A 20037-nucleotide genomic window follows, 5' to 3' on the forward strand; every position below is an offset into this window, starting at 1 on the left:
TTTGTTTTGTTTGGTATTTTAAACTGTTACTAAGCTTAAAGTGTTGCTAAAGCTAAATGTTGAAAAAAAGTTTTGTTTTTTATCATAAAATACCTCCGCTCTGCTCTAACCTAAAGCTTATTATATTGGTAACTACTACTATATTGAAAATTAAACAAATATTATGAATCGCATGAATCACACAAAAAATATCCTGAAACTTTTTGGCAACATTTTTGATTAGCTGGCATATTTATTAGCAATATGTCAATGTAGAGCAAACTTAAAAATGCCATATTTATCAGCAGCTTTTCTAGTTCTAAGTTCCTTTTTACTCAGCTAAAACTATTTCATCTCATTTCGGATGATTGATCTTTCTTATACAATTTCTTACCATCTTTGTTTACATTAAGCACTAATAATAGTTAGGATAAATTATAAAAATAAGGATTTGTTTGGATTTATTACTAAAATTGCTTTTCATAATAAGAAAAATAGTACTTTAAATTAATAATAAAATCATCAAACTGTAAACAGCATCACGAAATGGTAGTAATATAGTCAATTATATAAATAACTTGTCCCATCACGCACCACAAAAGTCATTTTACTGAAATTAATACTATTCAAAAAGTTTAATTCCAGATATTTTTGTAAAACAAGATTCAAAAAGAGGATAAGAAAAATTTTCTCTGAAAAATATCAGCTTTTTATAAATAAAGCAAATTAGCAATAGTTTTAGATAAATCTTTTGTCGTTGTTTTGCATAAGAAAATTACGCAAATTTTATTTTTCGCAATCTTATTGAAGCGTTTTAGTACTTTTAATGTATTTTGGTATTTCTAAAATTAATTTTTTTTTTCACAAAAATAAAGCACAATAATTTAAAATATTTTATCAAAATTTTTTTTGAAAAAAAAACAAAACAACTTTTAGCTGAGATACAAGACTTCATGCATAATTGTACCGTTATGCCCCTCTGTTTCGATATGCCCCACTCTACCCTATCTCTATCTTGATTAAAAAAATGAGCGTTAAAATGAATAATTTATAATTTTTCCTTACAATATCTAGAGTTTAAATATATTTTGTTTTTCATCCAAAAAAATTTTATTCGTAAAATATTCTGTACTTTGTTTTACCTAAAAACCTAATTATTTCAAACAAAAAATTTTTTTTCTTTACGACTAAGTTAAAAAAAATAATTAAAGTTATTTTTTTTTTTTTGATTTAATGAAGAGCTTATCAATTATATAATTTAAAAATTTTTTTAAATTTTAGGATTTTAGAAGACAAATTACATATTTAAAAAGGAAATCAACCACTAAATTTTTTTAGTTTTAACGGAAAACTGCTTCGCCATTTTTTTTAAAAATCCACACTCCTTGTTTGAAAACAAGGAGTGTGGATTAAAGTTTGCTTACCGATATCTGCTTGTTGTTGTTTACAATAGATGTGTTGCTGTTTACAGTTAATCATAATATTTTATACATCAAGGTACTTAAAGATTAAAAAAAAAATAGTCAATTGCTGTTTTGGAAAATTATTAAGCTTTACTTACGTCAAAGATTTAGAGCAGTTTTCTACAAGCTTTAAAAATGTCTGGGTTACAGTTCTTTAAAAATGTCAGGGTTACAGTTCTTTAAAAATGTCAGGGTTACAGTTCTTTAAAAATCTCAGGGTTACAGTTCTTTAAAATGTACAAATAGTTACAAATAGCAAATTTTTTTCTAATTCGTCAACGTGAAAGGTAGAGTTTTCAGAATAAAAAATAACTTTTTACTTTGATCAAAAAATAATATTAATAATAGCAATTAAATACTATAGAAGAACACTAAGATTCATTCACAATTTTATTTATACACAATTTTACAATAAGTTTTCATGTGAGATAAAAAAAATGTTAACAATATTAAAATCCATAAAAAAATAAAAAAAGATAAAGCATTATACGATATGATCTCATAAATGATTTGTATTGATTATGGTACCCAATTATTTTTTGTAAAATTATTATTCATTTAATCTTCAAAAATGGGCGGGAAAATCTGAGCGTCATTCAAGTCAAATATGTACAATTTCCACATAACAACAATTTCCAGCTTAAGGCTAAAGTTACCTTTAAAGAGCCAAAGTAAGCCTTAAAGGGCCTATGTTATCATGTCGTCTTGGTGCAGGAACTTTAATTTTATAACAAGCTCAAATAATAATTTATAAATAATCAGGCCACAAAAGTTCATCATTTATGACCACAGGAAGTACAGAATTTTGCAAAAATATCAAGTCATAACCCTAGTATACATGCATACATAAATACAGTGGTGATCACAAAATAAGAACACCTTTCTTTGTGATCACCACTATTAATTTAACCTAGGTAACTCTACCATTGGATGTTGGTTTCTTTGCACCTATGAAAAGATCAAGAAGAGATTTTGATGGCTGGGTTTGAAAAATATGGAGTTTCTCTCTTGTATAATCAAGAACGGCTAAACTACTTGCCTAAAAACCAACCTGTAGATAAAAATACTGTCGGCGAAACTTTCCGTTTATTACTAAAAATAGTCACACACAAAAAAACTCAGCTGCCTGCCTGCTGGAAAGAGTGTTACACTTCAATATGACTTTAAGTGCAAAGAAGACTTTGTCTAACATTGTAGTCCATGATGTTAGAGTTTGGTAATATAAAAATGTAACTTTTCTTAACAATTGTTTTTTTCATTGATTTTTCTTTTCTCATCAGAATTCAGGAATGCTTTAAATTGAAAACTAAGTAAAACTTAATGCAAACATACATGACAAACATACATACCAATAATTTTCATTAGTTTAACTTTAACCTGATTCAATGTATGTGAAACATTGGGTTTATAAATATGGGCCAAAGTTTCCCCAATCCAAGAACTTTAACCCAAGATTTTAAAATAACAAAGTGACTTTATACTATTTGGAGTTTTAAAAATAGTCATAAATTAAAGGACTGTGTTAATTTAACCAAACCGGCCACTTAAAACACCAATATATAATTTTTTAAAAGTATTTTAAAGTATCAGTAATTTCTTTTTCCAAAAAAATATAAAAAGTTGGGCCAATGTTACCCCATCTTACGGTATATCATGTTGGGCCTCAAAAGAAGTAAAATTTTACAAAGATTTTGTAAATCTTTTTTAAATGTAAACTTTTGAAGAAAGATATTGCTAAAAAGCGTCTTTAAAAAAATGCCTTTTTTCAAATTTTGTTTTAAATCGTATTTTTTACAGAAAATTGAAAAAAAATTTATTTGTAATTAGAAGCTTTAAAATCTTAAATCTTTTTATGAAGTTACGCTCTTTTATGAATTGAACAAAATATATGATTTTCTTAATTAGTATTAAAATGTTCATTTTTCCTATTACAAGCCAAAAAACTGTTTTTTATTATAACCCTAATGATCCATAAATTAATCTAAACAAAATAATAATAATAATAAAAAACAAAACAAAAAAAAAAAAGCTATAAATTTTGCAGAATAAATAAACTATATTAAATTGTCAATTTTTTTCATAATGGTTACAAAAACAAACAGAAGCAATGGATTAAAAATTTTAAGATTCACAATATTTAAGAATTTGGTAAAGAACACATATCACAAGCATCGCACGAAGGCGAGTTAATATAAGTGCAATGTCTACATGTCCATCCCGTCATGTCTACTGAGTCGGTGTCCATCATTTCCATAGAGCCCCTTCCATTTGCAGCACTTTCAAACGGGGAATGAACTATGATATAAAATCATTTTTAATTAAATGCGTAACAATAAGATATAATACAAGAAAGCATTTGTTATATCGTATAAAAATTTAATATCAGTTTAATTTTTTTAATAAAAAAAAAGTCTAGAAATTCAAAATTTTAAAACTAAATCCTATTTTTCATTTAGTTGCGTACATAAATTTTTAGAACCTAATACTACCTAATACCTAATAATTTCATTATTACAGTTAAAAACATAAACATTCCAAATTAATATTAAAATGCATTTAACTAATCTGATTCACTCAATAGCATGCATGCAATCTAAATTTTCTTTTTTGTTTTAAAATGATTTACTAAAAGTAGCTCTGGTCTTCCTCACAATTTAACCATGTTTGCATAAAAAATACAATCTTATGCACACACACAAAAATAAAATATATAGTACAATTAATTTTTCATACACAACACAGAGTCTACTAAAGAAAATAATATACCGTGTTAAAAATAACAGTGTACCGTATTAAAAAACAGTATACCGTATCAAAAAATATAGTGCACCGTGTTAAAAAAATAGTATACCGTGTGCTTGAATGAGTTGTACCACTGTTCTCCATTCTTCTTTTTCCAAACAATCTCGCAGCAAATTTTCATCTTTTGATTTAAGAGCTTTACATATGTCATTAAGAATGCTCTAAAATCAAAAATAAAATACAAAAAAATTATACAAAAGCAGTATTAAATTAATTTTTAATAATTTCAGATTAATATTCAAATGTGATAAAAAATAATTAATAAAAATAGTATTCTGAAAAAAAAAATATATATATATATATATTCATTGCAAATACCCTCATTGGAAGCATATCATTGGTAAACATGTATAATAAGAAATGAAAATCTGAAAATCCATCAACTATATTTGAAGATATCGTTTGGACATATTGCGCAAACACATCAAAGTTCTAAGAAAAAATATTTTTAGCCCTCTATCAGAAAGATTTATTCAAGAAAATCTCACTAATATCTAAACTATAATAAAATTTTATCTTAAAAATTTTATATATATTATTATATATAATAAAATTATTTGATATATTATTAGTTTTCTTCGAAATGTTTAAGAAAACATTAAAACATTTAAAATAAAAATAGGTAAATCAAACGCACCTGAATTTCTCCTATCTGTAACCTATTCTCAATAGGAAATGGCGAATCCCTGCACCCAACAAATGTATTTTGTGGTTCTATAGGAAAAGCAGCAGGTACCTATGAAAAGTAACAAATAATTAAAATAAATCAAGTACAATTTTTACTAAAGGAAAAATTAATAAAACCATACTTCTATTAAAAAATATTCCATCGGCATTGGTCTTCCAATACGAGTAACTTCATTGCCATACACATCTTTCTCCTATAAATTTAATTAATTCTACATAATAATCAAATAAAGTCTTCTTTTTGAAATAATTTTGAAATAATTTTGAAATAATCAAATAAAGTCCTATCAATTACAAATAAAGTTTTTCAAACAAAATATTATGATTAACTGTAAACAACAACACATCAATTGTAAACAACAACAAATAAAATGTAAAAAGATCAACTTTGCCTTATAAAAAACATCTGGAACATATTGGTCACTAGATGATTCTTTTATATAACCAAGAGCAGGATCATCTATTGTAGGCACTAAACATCCATCACGAACAAGTGCCATGCATTGGTTTGATACCTGCCAACCATCATAATGAATATGCTTATCTTCATGACCTTTAAAAAAATTTTCAACTTTGCAATAATTATTTCATATATATTGATTAAACACAAATTTTTCTTTTTTGCAATTTACCCGATACAGAAACCGTAACAAATTTTGAGCCAAACTTTCCAGCTGAAGAATCTCTACAAGAATTTGGATACTTGTTTTGAAAGTGAGCTGCTGTAATGCATTCTTGAGCACTTAAAAAGTGACTTTTACTATGTCTTAAATGTTTGACCAAACCAGAATTTTCTTCATCAGGTAATAAATCTGTGAATATCCAACCAACCTGATAATAATATTCAAAAAATGTATCAAAATGGGAAGTGCAAGAGAGATTATTCTTTATAAAAAACCTTTATTATTATAAGAGTGTCCCCCCTCATCCTTTATTAACCCTTCGCCCCCCTCCGTTTATTAGATCTGACTAAAATTAATCTGTGTTCTATTTAGTGCAAAGGGAAAAAAAAGAACATTTCTAACACTTTGACAATTTAAGTCAAAATTAAGTATCATGATTATATTTACATAAAATTACATTCTCTTTCCAAATGACACACAAGCCTTTTAAGTAGGCGTGCGGTTACATTAATTGACCACAAATAAAATATTTTCTTGTACAACTTGGTCACTTTTTTTTTTGCATACTTAGATAATTTGCGCATTTAAAAAATACACTGAAAAAAAAAAAAAAAACTAAGTTATTGAGAAAATTAAAAATAAACAAACCATAAATTAAAAAGAGAAACAAAGTTAACAAATATTAAAATAAAGGATAAACCAGAAAAAATAAAAGTATAAAGATAAAATATTTTTTAATTTATAAGCATTTCAATTTATCGTTCAAACATAATTAATTTAATTTAAAAGCATCTCAATTAATACTTTAAATTAAATAATTTTTCGTATGTAACTAAGTTTGTGAAGTGCTTAGGTTGATTTATTGCTACATTTGTGAGGTGCGACTGTTAGTTAAGTGTTGGATGGAGGGTTCAAATCCTTTTAAATGATAATCTTCTTTAAATGTTTTATTTGCTTAGTAGACATTAAATAATAACAACATTTCAAATTTTTAAATGATTTGAAGTATTTAAGCTTGGGTTAAAAATCTTTAGAACTTTGATCTTTTTTAAATATTATAAAGTGAAAACTTTTAGATTAAAATAAAGACATTAATAGTATAAACATAATTACCCTTGAAATTAGAAAAATAAGGTTGGGTATAAATTGCCGACCTCATTTTTATATTAGGGTCCGTCAAAAAAAATGAAAGTCATAATTGAACATATCATGGTTTCTTTTATTTTGAATTTAGGTGTTAGTAAAACCCCTGGAAAATTTGAGACTCATAGATACACCGCTAAGCCTTGCACTTTAGGATTGAAAGTTGCTTTTTTTTATAAAATAAGGTGCCGGAGTGATCAGGGGCCTGAAAGAAAGGTTTGAAAACTTTTGCAAAAACACCATGGTATTTTAAATCACGTATTAAGGTGTTAGTAAGACCCATGAAAAATTTCAGACTCGTAGGTACACAGCTATATCCTCCAATAACATCAGAAAACCCACATACCAAAAACTAATTTTCTTTAAAACAGTTTTTTAATTATGACATACAAATTACTCAGTGCTAGTTAGCAGACATTTCTTATATCTTACAGCAAACTAAGTTTTGTAAAATCAAAACATAAGCAATCTTATTATTATTTCTTATTTTTGATAATTCAATAAAACAAGTATTTTATTAGGTTCAAAGTATCGCATTTCTTCCAAATATATCTTCGGTAGTGAAAAGATTAAACCATTATGCTACTATTTAATACCTTTAAAACATAATTTAATCTTTGTTTTTTTGAATTTTTGTCTATGGCTTGCAACAGCTAAAAGATTTGCCTGCTTGTCACTTTCATGCCTTAAAGACCCTGAAAAATCCTGGGCAAGTTTAATTCCTCTTTCCGCACAATCATTAACCACATGGAGAGATAGTACAAATTCTTTGTATTTCAGAAATCCAGGAAAGAGTTCCCAATTTAATGGATTTATTCTAATCCATTCCATTTAGAACATGGTGAGTTTCAATTTATCAAATAAAAACAAACTCTCTGTTCCGACAAGTTCAGAAAGAAGTTTAGTATGACCTTTTACAACAATCTGTGGCATTGCTTTACCTAGTTTGTATGAATATGCTATCTCTGGCCTGGGAGTTTTGTAAAGCTGAAGAGCAACAGCTTGTCAAACATCTTCTGGTAAGTCCTCATTAATGAGACAGTACAACAAATCTTTCAGTTAGATACCACAAATGATTCTGCATTGAATTGAAGAATGCCTTAGCAGAATTAGGGTTTCTATCTATGTACTGAATCATATCATCAATGGCTTGTAGGTGTGGAGATGGAGCAGTTCTGGCCAAGGGTTTAATAACAACTGCTTCCGTAGCAGTTACCAAATTAGGTGCAAGGGTTGGAATTTGTGGAAGTAGAAGGTCAAGCGTTAAATAATAAATAACTTCAGCCATAAACCAGGCATGATTACAAGCCATTGGAATACGGAACTTGAAGTTGGCTACTCATCCCCCAAGCCAAACAATGCTGAGTTGAACAAGGTATTTATAATCTCCTTGAAGAAAGAAATGATCATCAAGGCAAGTTTGGAGAAATGACAGAACTTCAGAAGCCTGGAATATAATTTAAAGATTTAGTTTTATACTAATATCTTAAATATCTAACAAAAAATCATGGCACCAATTACCTTGATTGACAAAAAAGTCCCTGGCTCTTTATTAAATCTCTTAAGATCTGTGTAACATATCCCCTTCTTCAATATTTCATTCGAACTGTTTCAATTTCTCAAACAGTGGCTCAAATGGACCTAATGTTTTTGTCCTTACAGTCAATAATACTGACAAGTCTTGATTTAAATATTCTTAAATTTACATTTGGCTCTTGCATAAAATATCAGTAAAAATAAATTATACTTGATACCTTGACGTAAAGCTCATACATATGATGCCTGCAAGCTAACCACCCCATAGTTTTCCCTCTGCACTTCTCTGGTTGTGTACAAACAACATTTAACCATCCAGTGTTTGTGGCAGTTGTATCAAATGATAGAAATTCAACCATATCAAATAATTCTCATTCTTCAAGGATTTTTTGAATTGCTTTTGCTTGTGTACTTGCTTTACCATTGTCAACAGGTACAATGCCAATAAGTTGAGCATCGCGAATGCCTGGACAGGTAAAAATAACAACTACTCTCTAAATTTTTTTTCTGCCTTGACCTGTATTTTCAGACATTATTTTTGAATCAAAATGTAAAGTAAGACATTTATTTTTAGCAAGATTTATAAACTCTTTTTTGATTTTTTGAAAATCAAAAAAGAGTTTATAAATCTTGCTAAAAAAGCAAACTGCTCTGTGATATTGAGAAGTCATCAATACTACCTCCACTATTATTTATGATTGTAGCCAGTGTTGCTACTGCTGCAGTTGAAGAGATTCCAAACCTTGACAAGGCAATTCCTATGTCCTTCCAAATTCTTTTTGGAATAAGAAGAGGTATAAAATCAGAACCTTTTATTCCAGGAATAACAAAAATTTCATCTACTTCCTCAATTAGATTAGTATGTTCAAAATTGTTATCAGCATTAATACAGCTTATCTTTTCCAACCTCTCCTTTATATACTTGCTGCTATCTTTCAGAATTTGCTCATCACAATCCTTACAAGCAATATCAAACAAATTATCTAACTTGTTTGTAAACTCCTCCTCCTTCTGTGTACCTACTTTTTTTAATTGCACCAATTTGCACCAATGTGATGCTTAGATTTTTCCAGTTTCTTTCTTGCAGCTTCTAAAGCCACTTTTTTTGTCCTAAATAAATGATACTATATATATTTAGATGGGTCCACTAACATCTTTACATATATATAAGCTGCTTAATTGATATATCATTTTATATTCATAATGAAATTATTAGTTAGGTACCTAATTGCTTGACCTTGGATGAGGAAAGAAATCTCTGCTTTCAACCTCTCTTTCGACCAGATTTTCTTCACTTGGTTAAGAACACAAAAATACTTTTCGTTTTAGACATCAAGTTTCTTTCGTGCAGCTTGCTTGATATTTATCATTTAGGGAACAAGAACTCACATCACTGGATGAGACATTTGAATTTTGCTTGTGCTTTATGAGAAGCCTGTAATGGTAATACTTTAAAACACTTCTATTAGTTAGAAGTTTAGTATTAGCTAACACCTCTGTTCTTCCTCCTACAAGAAACACTTCTCTTTTCAACAGTTTTTTAATACTTCAAGCTAAAAATAACAAATTCTAAAAAATGATAAGCATACTAAATACAACCGTCATCAGCAGTACACATAAGTTGTCGTTATATATAAAAAATTGTTTTGAGGAAAATTAGTTTTTGATATGTGGGTTTTCTATAAGTCCAAAGTGGAGGGCTTAGCAGTGTCCCTATGAGTCTGAAATTTTTCATGGGTCTTACTAACACCTTAATACATGATTTAAAATACCATGGTATTTTTGCAAAAGTTTTCAAACTTTTCTTTCAGGCCCCTGATCACCCCGACGCCTTATTTAAAAAAAAAAAAGCGACTTTCAATCCTAAAGTGCAAGGCTTAGCAGTGTATCTATGAGTCTGAAATTTTCCAGGGGTTGTACTAACACCTAAATTCACAATATAAGAAACCATGGAATGTTCAACTATGACTTTCGCTTTTTTTGACGGACCCTAGTAAATATATATAGTTAATAAAAATATATGACCATATATATGTAATTTACTATATATGCATAAATAAAATAAACAAGATCATGTCTTTCTTATATTTTTAAATGTTAACTTTCAATGACTCCAAAACATGATCTAAAATTTTTCCTTTAAAAGATACTTTTAAATTTATACTTATTAAAAAAGTTTGCAAACAAAGCAAAGAAGGCAAAAAGTTCACCAGCTAATACAAAAACAATCAGACAAAATATTTTTACCCTTCTTAATCCCATATATGAAGCTAATATTTCTACAAATTCATCATGCTTGTCTTCAAGAAGCTGGATACGATCTTTAGTATTTTCCTAAAAAAAAAAAAGAAAAATTTGTATTAAGGGGGTTATAAAATAAAATTTTAATCAAATGACACTGGATTTATAAAATTAAATTATAAAAATTATTTTAGAGGTTGTTCAAACCCCTTAAACTTTAAATTGATCTTTAATATTATCCTTTTAAAAAAAAATTCTAAATTCTGTCAAGCATTGCCTCAGAAGAAGCAAAACAATATTAAAACTTTAATTAGATTACAACTTAAGAAAAAATAAAACAGTTCATAGATTTTTATCTGATCATAATTTTCTGTTCTTTCCAGATTTTTTTATCATCAATCTTTATTGCCAATAATTTACTTTTACAGATTTTAAAACTCTGGAAGCATGATTTAACTGTCTTATAATCTTGAGGTCAGAATTAATGTCAATGTTTTAGTTGTTATTTATAAAAACAATGGTCCATTTTCATTCACATTTAAATGTTAAATGAAGTGCATTAAAAACTTATATAATTAAAAGTTCATTTTAACTTTTAATTATATAAGTTCATTTGAGAAGTTTTTGTTAAAACGCCTGGTAGGAAAAGTGTTAAGTTTATCAAACGAAAAGTAAACAAAAATGACATTTGGCGGAAAGAAATGAAAAGTAGATAAAGAGGGTCATTAGTTTTAAGAAAAATGAACTGCAGAATTCTTTTTTACTTGCACAATGGTAAGCCTATTTGTTTGCTGTGTAATGAATCCATTTCAGTGGAAGAATTTAATATAAAGAAGCATTACTCAACTAAGAATCCTACACTTCACTCACTGAAAGGCCAAAAACGCATTGTAAACAAAAATAAACCTGCTCTTGCAGGCAACCTCCAACCATTATCACATCGTCACCATTATCACCAATCAACCAATCACATCGTCATAATGTTGCTTCTCTTTTTTTTCTTTTCTATAAATACTATAATGGGCGCTGCTCTAAAGAGCTAGCGTCTCTTGTGCCATCTACTAAAATTTATTCTCGTGTTACTCGTCATTCAATTAAGTCTCATCCTTTTTCTGTGTCTGTTCCTAAGTGCTCCAAAAACTCTTATTCGTCTAGTTTTTTTCTTCGAACATCAGTTCTTTGGAATTTGCTTCCTTCATCTTGCTTTCCTGATTCATATAATTTGCAATCCTTTAAGTTGTCTGTCAATCGTTATCTTGCTCTACAATCTTCATCTTTTCTCTTCCACTAACTTCCAACTTTAATTAGTGGTTGCTTGCAGTCTTGTTGTAAGCAAAGATAAAAAAAAAAAAAAAAAGACAAAATTTGTCTAACACAGCTCAACTGGCTATATTTATTTGAGGTGTTGATAAAAAAGTTCATTGTTACTGAGGAATTGCTTGCTTTACATCCACTAAAAATATGACAACATAACATATTATTGTGAAATCAGATGGCTAAGCAAAGGGAAAATGCTAAAATGGTTTTATGTGATGTGAAATGAGATAGCAAACTTTATACTAATACAAGATAAATCACTATCTTAATTGAGTGACCCAAAATGGATATGTAACATTTCAGGTCGACCTTACAGGTTATTTGAATGATTTGAAACGTTAAAACCAAGGACAGTTAGTAAATGATTTGTACAGCCATTTGAAAGCGTTTCAGAAAAAAAACCTGCTCGTGGGAGGCACATATGCTATCTGGTAACAGTTACCATTTCACTCTCTGTGCATGAAAATATTGCTTTTGCTCTCTGTGACGAACAACAAAAGTTTCTGTCACAGCATTTTTCAAACAGATTTAGCAATATCAAAAACATAGAAGACTGTTTTAATTTATTTGCCAACAAAAAGTAATATACATATTGAGATTCAAGAAGATTCACTCCTAAAATCTAAATTTGAAGATGTGGAGTTGTCCAATTTATAAAAAAAATACCTTGAAAAAATGACCATTTTATGCAGCTTAGAAAATTCGCAAAAAGATTAATTTGTGTGATAAGTAGTACTTATAAATGTGAACAGTTTTTTTCAATAATAAAAGTTAATAAACTAAAACATCATAAAAAACTGACTGACAGCAATTTAGCGAAATTAATTATATATAATTAATCAAACATTATTAAATTAGTTTCCCTAATTCAAGCTCAAGTGTCTCATTTTTTTCAGTGTTGCTATTTAATATTCATAGTTTGTTATAATTCCAAGTTTCACAACTTATAATGTTGTAACTATTTTTTTAATTTAATTTTGTTATTTTAATAAACTGCACACTAAAGTTTGGACTACAACATATCAAAGGCTGCCCATACCTGCATTAGATTAATGTGTATGAACTTTTCTGCCAATTAATAAGTCAGCAAGTAAAACAAAAAAAAAACAAAAAACAAGAGGCTTGAAATTTGTATTGTTGAAAATTATGTTAGAGCATAGTCCAACATAAAAAAAAAGTTTGTTATGTATGTTAATGTAAAAAATATAATGTCTAACTATGCTCATAGTTAGAGCATAGTTAGACAGTAGAAATTTGAAAAGTAAAAATTTAAATAAATTGCAAAATAAAGAAAATTGAATGGGTGTTAGTATAAAAAGTTTTTGAAACCACAAATGTCATTTTCCAGCAAAAACAAAACAAAAACAAAAAAATATAAAAACAATTAGTTATTCAAAGTTGCTTTAAGAGAAAGTATGAATTGTAATGGACAACAAAACTCACTGCTCTGGTTTAATAAGTATATGTTTCTTTTAATTTAATAGTACTATGTTTCTTTTAATTTAAGTTTAGAAAAAAGGAAAACTAATAGTAAAAGATGTGAGAATGTGCTGATTGTTAAAAAATAAATACAAATGAACTGGTGTATTAACTAACGGGCAGTGATTAGATTGCTTTTTGGGCTCTAATTTATATTTGACATGGTGTAATGTACCCAGTATGCAAAAAAACATTTTTATATACTGGATAAATTATTAAATTACACAATTACCCAAATTACTTTTTTGAAATTTTTATAACTAATGTCATTTTGTCAATGATTATGTCACTTAAAACACACTTTCCTAGATTTTCTTTATCTACCTCTACCATTTCCCCTGCACTTCTTGTAGCTAGACAGAAATTCAGACTATTAGTGCACACCTACTTATTGCTGTTGTGAAATTTTCATACATAACAATTGTAACTGTTACCAGCCACTCTTCATACCTTAATATCTCAAAGAATACCAAACTACCTCTCTTGATACTTAAAAGCTTTTTCAAGGTTCGCAAATAGCACTTTTTACCTTTCTAATATTTCATTTAAACTGACCTTACAATAAATATTGCACCTGTTGTTCTCTTTTTACGCTTAAAACCAGATTGTGTGTTATTATTTAAAAAAATGCTTCTTGACTTATGGCTTGATATTAAGTTTCACAAGAAATAATATTAAAAAAAAAAAAAAAAAAAAAATCAGTGCAAATTAAAGCAATAAATTTAAGTACCTAAGTTAATAATTAAGTTGAAGTTTGTTCTATATATTAAAATTATTTACCTGAGGTGGTTCGTAAATGGCAGCAACAGTTGCACGTATTCCTAATGGTACATTGTCATGCTTCTCATATTTTCCATACAAATAGCCTAATCTCTATAAGAAATCAAATGAACTACTCAAAGATTGATAAAACTTTATAAATATAATTTTAATATAACTAAAAGTAATTAATGCATAATTATTAATTTTTTCTATTAGATTCATTCACATTATCATTGCATTTCTTTCTAATATGGTTATATCTATTCATCATTGCATTTTTTTCTAATATGTTTAGGCTGATAGTAATTTATTTTGTGATTTTTTTCATGTTGATTTAGGGATTTATATCTTTAATCTCTCAACTAAAAATAGTGTCTCATACATAACTTCATAGATTCAGGCAGGCATGGAAACTTTTAATCCTTTTTGTCAGTTTCAAGTCAAACCAATAATCCATGATTGTCACCATCTTGCACAGCTACTATTTCTAAATAAAATTATTTTTTTTAACTTTTCCAAAATATTCCAAAATATTGCAAAAAAATGCAAAAAAAGGCTGTTTTAAGATTACTTAAGTTCTTATTTTATCTCAGAAATTTAAATTTTATCTCAGAAATCTAAATTTTATCTCAAAAATTAAATTCTTTAGACTTTACAAAAATCTTTAACATTGTCATTAACAAAGGCATATCTAATATTTTATCTCTCATACATGATCTGATATCTCCCAATGAGAATGGCAGAATTTTTGCATAAAAACTTTTGATTCAAATCTTAAGTCTAAAATTACACTTTTTCTGTCATTCCAAAGAAATAGATAATAACCCACCGTTAGACATCCAAATCACTTTTGCTTCCAAAAAAGTAATCCAGATAAAAAATCCAAATCCACTGTTAAACATCCAAATCAGGCCACATTACAAATCAAAATGGCAGATCGCTTCTGCTTCTGTTACTAAACTATTTTCTCATTTAAACTCTTTTTTCATTATATTATTTTATATTAACTTAACAAATGTAAAGAACCTCTAATTTATCTTTTGAATCAAATGACCACTCTTCCTGTCACCTCAAAGAAAAAAGTCAATCCAAAGTTAAACAAACCAAACCCCCCTGCTTCTGTTGCTAAAGTTACTTCTCACTAATATTTTTAGAACTTTGACCTATTTTTTTCCCAATAGCATTTTCCCAGTAGCAAGGGCTTTGAGTCTTAGTTCACAAACTTCTAATATCTCATCATCAAACTTCTCATCACAAACTTCTAATATAACCCATTGCTAAGTAGTTGTCTTAGACTATCTTTATCTCACCACTTTGTTACTCCTAATTCCTTTCTCTACCTTTATGTATATTTTAATTGCCTTTGCATGAAATAATGTTGTCATATTTGGGCTGGTTCTTTTAACAAGACATTCCTTTATTTAGACAAAAAAGATTTCAATTATTGTTGGACCTGTTCAAGCTGTTTGAATCGCCCAATAATTGTATGGTTACATCTTTTCTTTTTTCTACAAGTACTAACACTGTTTCTATTCAAACATTTGTTTCACCTAGAACAATTTAAAAAAAATTTTCATTTTTTCTTTAACATTAGTGCTTTGAAATCCCTTCCTGCTTTTATGTTTTTCTCACTACAAAATATAATATTTTCATGTCTTCTTCTTGTTTGCTCTTTAACTCGTTTTTTTTTCCCCCTCAATTAATCAATTCTTAATTAATATATTAATTAATGCTTGCAGCCTTGTTGCGAGAGAATTTGTTTAAAAAAAAAACAAACTAGTAGATGATCTAGCCATAAATTTTTTAAAATAAAAAAATATTAATTTAAGGGCTCGAATTAAGTGCATTGTAATTGCTTTTAGTTTGACCTTCGCAATTAGTTTTTGATTTTAAATTTTTTTTTATTGATTTTTTTTAATTAATATATATTTTTTTTTAATATAAAATACTTACTCAATAAAAATATAACAATGTTTCCATTTACGTTGTTAACACATAAAAAACTTCTAACCAAAAACTATATTAACAAGAAATTTTGCATAGAATATGAAAAATGCAATATCGTTTTTTTAAATTTTCATTTTATTTATAGCAATATTAAAGTATAATATTTTCTAGAAAAATGCAAGTTTTATTTTAGGATTTCACTTTAAAATGCAATCTATTTGAACAAGAGAAAGATAGTCTTCTAAAATTCTCTTGTTTAAATAATCTTTTAAAACAGGAAATTTCAAACAAATTTTGAAGAATTTAAAACAATTTGCAAAGTCTTTAAGTTTTACAAATTTTTAATGTCCTTTTACAATAATTATAAATTTAATTTAATGGAAACTGTATGCAAATATAGAAAAAGAAATATAAATGTAAGATTTAATAAAAGCATCAGAATCATATAGCAAAAATTTTAGGGTTCAGAAAAAACAAACAAAAAAAACAAAAAACTCTAATATGAGGCGTCGCGAACGAAAGGGGCACACCAACCAATTTTCGAAAATCCGTTTTCTTTAACCATTTTTTACTTTAGTCTGTCATCTACAATATAACACAAGATCAATGTGTTAGTGGGCCTCTTTCTGACTGAAAATCTCTTGTTATTTACACATGATAAAATCTGAAGAAACAGACTTGGTAACGAGTAAAACGTTCGTCCGAAAGAGGGGTCTGAAAAAAACCACCAACTACCACAGAGGGTGTAAACTCTTCTACCACGTGGTAGGAAAAAGTGTAATTTCACGCGCTTAATCAAAACTTGATTTTAGTTGGTGTGCCCCTTTGCAAATTTCAGTCTAGAAACTTCAAACGCGATTTACTCAAAACTTGATTTTGGTTGGTGTGTCCCTTTCGTTCGCAACGCCTTATATAATATGTTGAAATAAAAAAAAAAAAATTGAAAATAGATTATTGAATCTTAACAAACACGATTTTAAACAAAGAAATGATAGAGGAAAAAAAGAAAAGAAAAAGTTGATTGATTGAAAAGTGAATTTCTCAACTCTAAATCTGAAGGGCTTTATGGGAAATTGGTTTTCCAAACCAAATTTGGTCAAGAAATGCCAAAATATTCTTGATATATTTGAACTATTTTTAAAATGTCCATTTACAAATGCAATTAATAATAATTAAAATAATCTAACCTATTTGACGACATATAAAATGGTATATAAATATATTGAATAATAATTATAATTACAATAATAACTTATATAACATTTTATAATAATTTGTAATTATTTGTAATAATTTATACAAAGTTTTCTGAAACAAACTTTTCATAGCTTTAAACATAAACTTTTTAACAAGTAAAAAAAAAGAAATCTATTAATAATATGAATAAATAAAGAACCTGGAAACCAGTACTGCGCCAATAATTTAGGAAGCGATCCATTATCATTGGATTTTCAAACATTATATTATCAACATGTCTGTATTTCTATAACAAATATCAAAACGACAACAAACAACAACAACATAAAGATAAATATTAGCATTTTATGATTAATCAGAAATACTTGTCTGCTAAGTAGAACAGCACTGGGTTGACATTTAGTACAAATTCCTTTTGGCCAAGGGGAGTGCTCAAGACAACCAGGCTTAATTTTACAATTTAAATCTTCCATATTTACAAACTTCCCCCTATTAAAATAATTATACAAATTACAAAAAATTTTATAACTAAAAATTATTAAAAAGAATAATATAAATAAATAATTAAAATAATCTAATCTTATTTGACTCTGACATAGTAAATGGTATATAAATATATTGATATAAATATATATATATATAAATGTATTGATATAAATATATATATATAAATATATTGATATAAATATATATATATATATATATATATATATATATATATATATATATATGGTTTTCATGAGAATATATACAAAATTAGCATCTATTAAAATTTCTTAAATTATTTTAATTCCTCATTTCGGTATAAAACTTGTCATATAAGGCCTGGTTCTTCTCATGATACCCTTTTGTTTTTAAAAAATCTTTAAAAACACATTGTAAAGTAGACCAACCTTGGTAGCTGAGTTTGAGCCTCTGTCCCATTGCTGTGCAGATGTATCTCTTTCTAGAATTATCATGCCACTGTAAACTATCATCTCTTGCTTCATCTTTCAAAACACAACCTTACACAATTCCTTTTCACTTTAACTGTTTTTTTATGCTCAAAATTTTTTTATTTATTTAAACTAGTTCTCTTTTCTCCTGTCTTTATGTTTTTCTGACTCAAACAAATTTTTATAAAGTCTTCAGTCAACTGATTACACACTCTTTAGCATCCTTCTTAACTTTCCTCGTAACATTTAATTTAAATAGATTGTTGGAAGGATTGCTGGAAGTGAATTTGAAATTTTCCAACATCTTTATTAATATAAAATTGATTGTATTAACAAAGTATTATAACATTGATTGTATTAACAAAGCCAATCCAGCATGTTTTGTCATTCTGGATACTGCCAATAAGTCAATTAAATTAATAAATAAAGAAAAGTTTCTATTAATTGGTAGAACCTTGAGTTGAACCTCTGTGTTTAACAAAAAGGTTAGGCACAGAGTCATTGTGATGGCATCTTTCTTGATTATTTTATTGTATTTATATTGGTTTTCTTTAACAGTTTTGTAAACTATAAATACATATATAGTTTATGAAAGGGCTCTTCCATAAACTATATATGTTGCTATAGTTTATGGAATATAGGGGCTAATTATTTCTTCAAAAAATATTATATACATTTTTTGATGATTAATGTTGCTTTTCTCATTTAAATATGACATTATGGAGTTAAAGTAATTATTTAAAACCAGATCTCTTTCTGACATTAACTGGTTTTGCAGATTAGGAGTTTGTACTTTAATTGTAATGCTATCACAAAGCAAATTCGAATGAAGTATCTATGACAGCGTTAGAGTTTGAAGTATCTATGACAGCGAATGAAGACTCTATTGTGTTTTATTTAATTTTAAAAGGGTTTTGTTTTGGATTTATTTGTGCTGGAAGTACCTATATGGTTTAAATGGTCTTAGGGGTTAATTTATTAGTATTTTCTGTTTACACACTTTAGTTGTTTTAATTTTATTTTTGGCATTTTTACTTGAATTTTAATTTATTGTGCTTAGTTTTTTCTACCGGTGGTATGGTAAGTGATTTATTTTATTATTTTTATTTATATTGTGCAGTAGATCGACACTTTTTATCATGTCATCAAAAAAATATTAGTGCTTTACAAATTTGGTTATGGTAGGGTTTTGGCTATTTATAGTGAATCCTTTTTTACTGCAGTATGGAATAGGCGTAAGTCGCGGGGTAAAGCATAAGTGGCAATGACGTTTGTCTGACGGGATAAACTAGTTATAAGTGCTGATCCTCATCGAAACGCCAGTAATAATAGACGCGACTCTGAGGAGATGTTTATTACTTAATCACTACACAAATTATGTTTACACATTGGCATTAATGTTTTTTTTTTCCATTCTGAGGCCTTTTATTGTTGTATGCATACTTTTTATTTTTTAATGTATTTTTTGTTTTATTTATTTTTTGTTTGGTGATATATTTTTTGTTTATCTTAGTTCATATTAGTATTTATATAACAATTTATTTATTTATTTTTATTTTTTATTTTTTTAATTATTATTGTTAGCACTGTTTAGGTGCATTGTCTGTCTTATTTATATTTTAAATATTCCTCTATTAATCTTTATTTTTGTCTTGACAACTGTTAAAATATACTTTGTTTGAAAAATTATTCTCCTTTATTCTAATGTACTTCATTTCTTCCCTCAGGCGTTCACTGCTCGTGTGTGACCATTCGGCGAATTTTATATGTCAGAATTTTATATATGCCAAAGTTTATAAATAAATTATATCGGATAGTCTAAATGACTTATAATTTTTTGAAAACTGTTTTAGCAGTCAATGTCCTTGAGGATACCAAAAATGTCATAATTGCGGATTATAAGCTCCTCTTATACTTACCCACAAC

At 27.5% G+C, this 20037-nt stretch overlaps 1 protein-coding gene across 1 annotated transcript in view; it reads right to left on the reverse strand.

Annotated features, from left to right (window-relative positions):
• Window positions 1-3478: 3478 nt before the first annotated feature.
• Window positions 3479-20037, reverse strand: part of LOC100212704 (nuclear protein localization protein 4 homolog) — a 42983-nt gene continuing 26424 nt past the window's right edge. Inside the window, exons 7-17 of the mRNA XM_065803854.1 lie at window positions 17542-17665; window positions 17376-17462; window positions 14051-14143; window positions 10481-10567; window positions 5564-5762; window positions 5324-5484; window positions 5054-5125; window positions 4882-4980; window positions 4563-4676; window positions 4294-4405; window positions 3479-3737 (exon numbers count right to left, since the gene is read on the reverse strand). Of these exons, the coding sequence (XP_065659926.1) occupies window positions 3580-3737; window positions 4294-4405; window positions 4563-4676; window positions 4882-4980; window positions 5054-5125; window positions 5324-5484; window positions 5564-5762; window positions 10481-10567; window positions 14051-14143; window positions 17376-17462; window positions 17542-17665 (1306 nt within the window). The 3' untranslated portion in view covers window positions 3479-3579. The remainder of the gene's footprint in view (window positions 3738-4293; window positions 4406-4562; window positions 4677-4881; window positions 4981-5053; window positions 5126-5323; window positions 5485-5563; window positions 5763-10480; window positions 10568-14050; window positions 14144-17375; window positions 17463-17541; window positions 17666-20037) is intronic.

This window comes from Hydra vulgaris, chromosome 08 (assembly GCF_038396675.1).
Source record: "Hydra vulgaris chromosome 08, alternate assembly HydraT2T_AEP".
Classification (NCBI taxonomy): Eukaryota; Metazoa; Cnidaria; class Hydrozoa; order Anthoathecata; family Hydridae; genus Hydra; species Hydra vulgaris.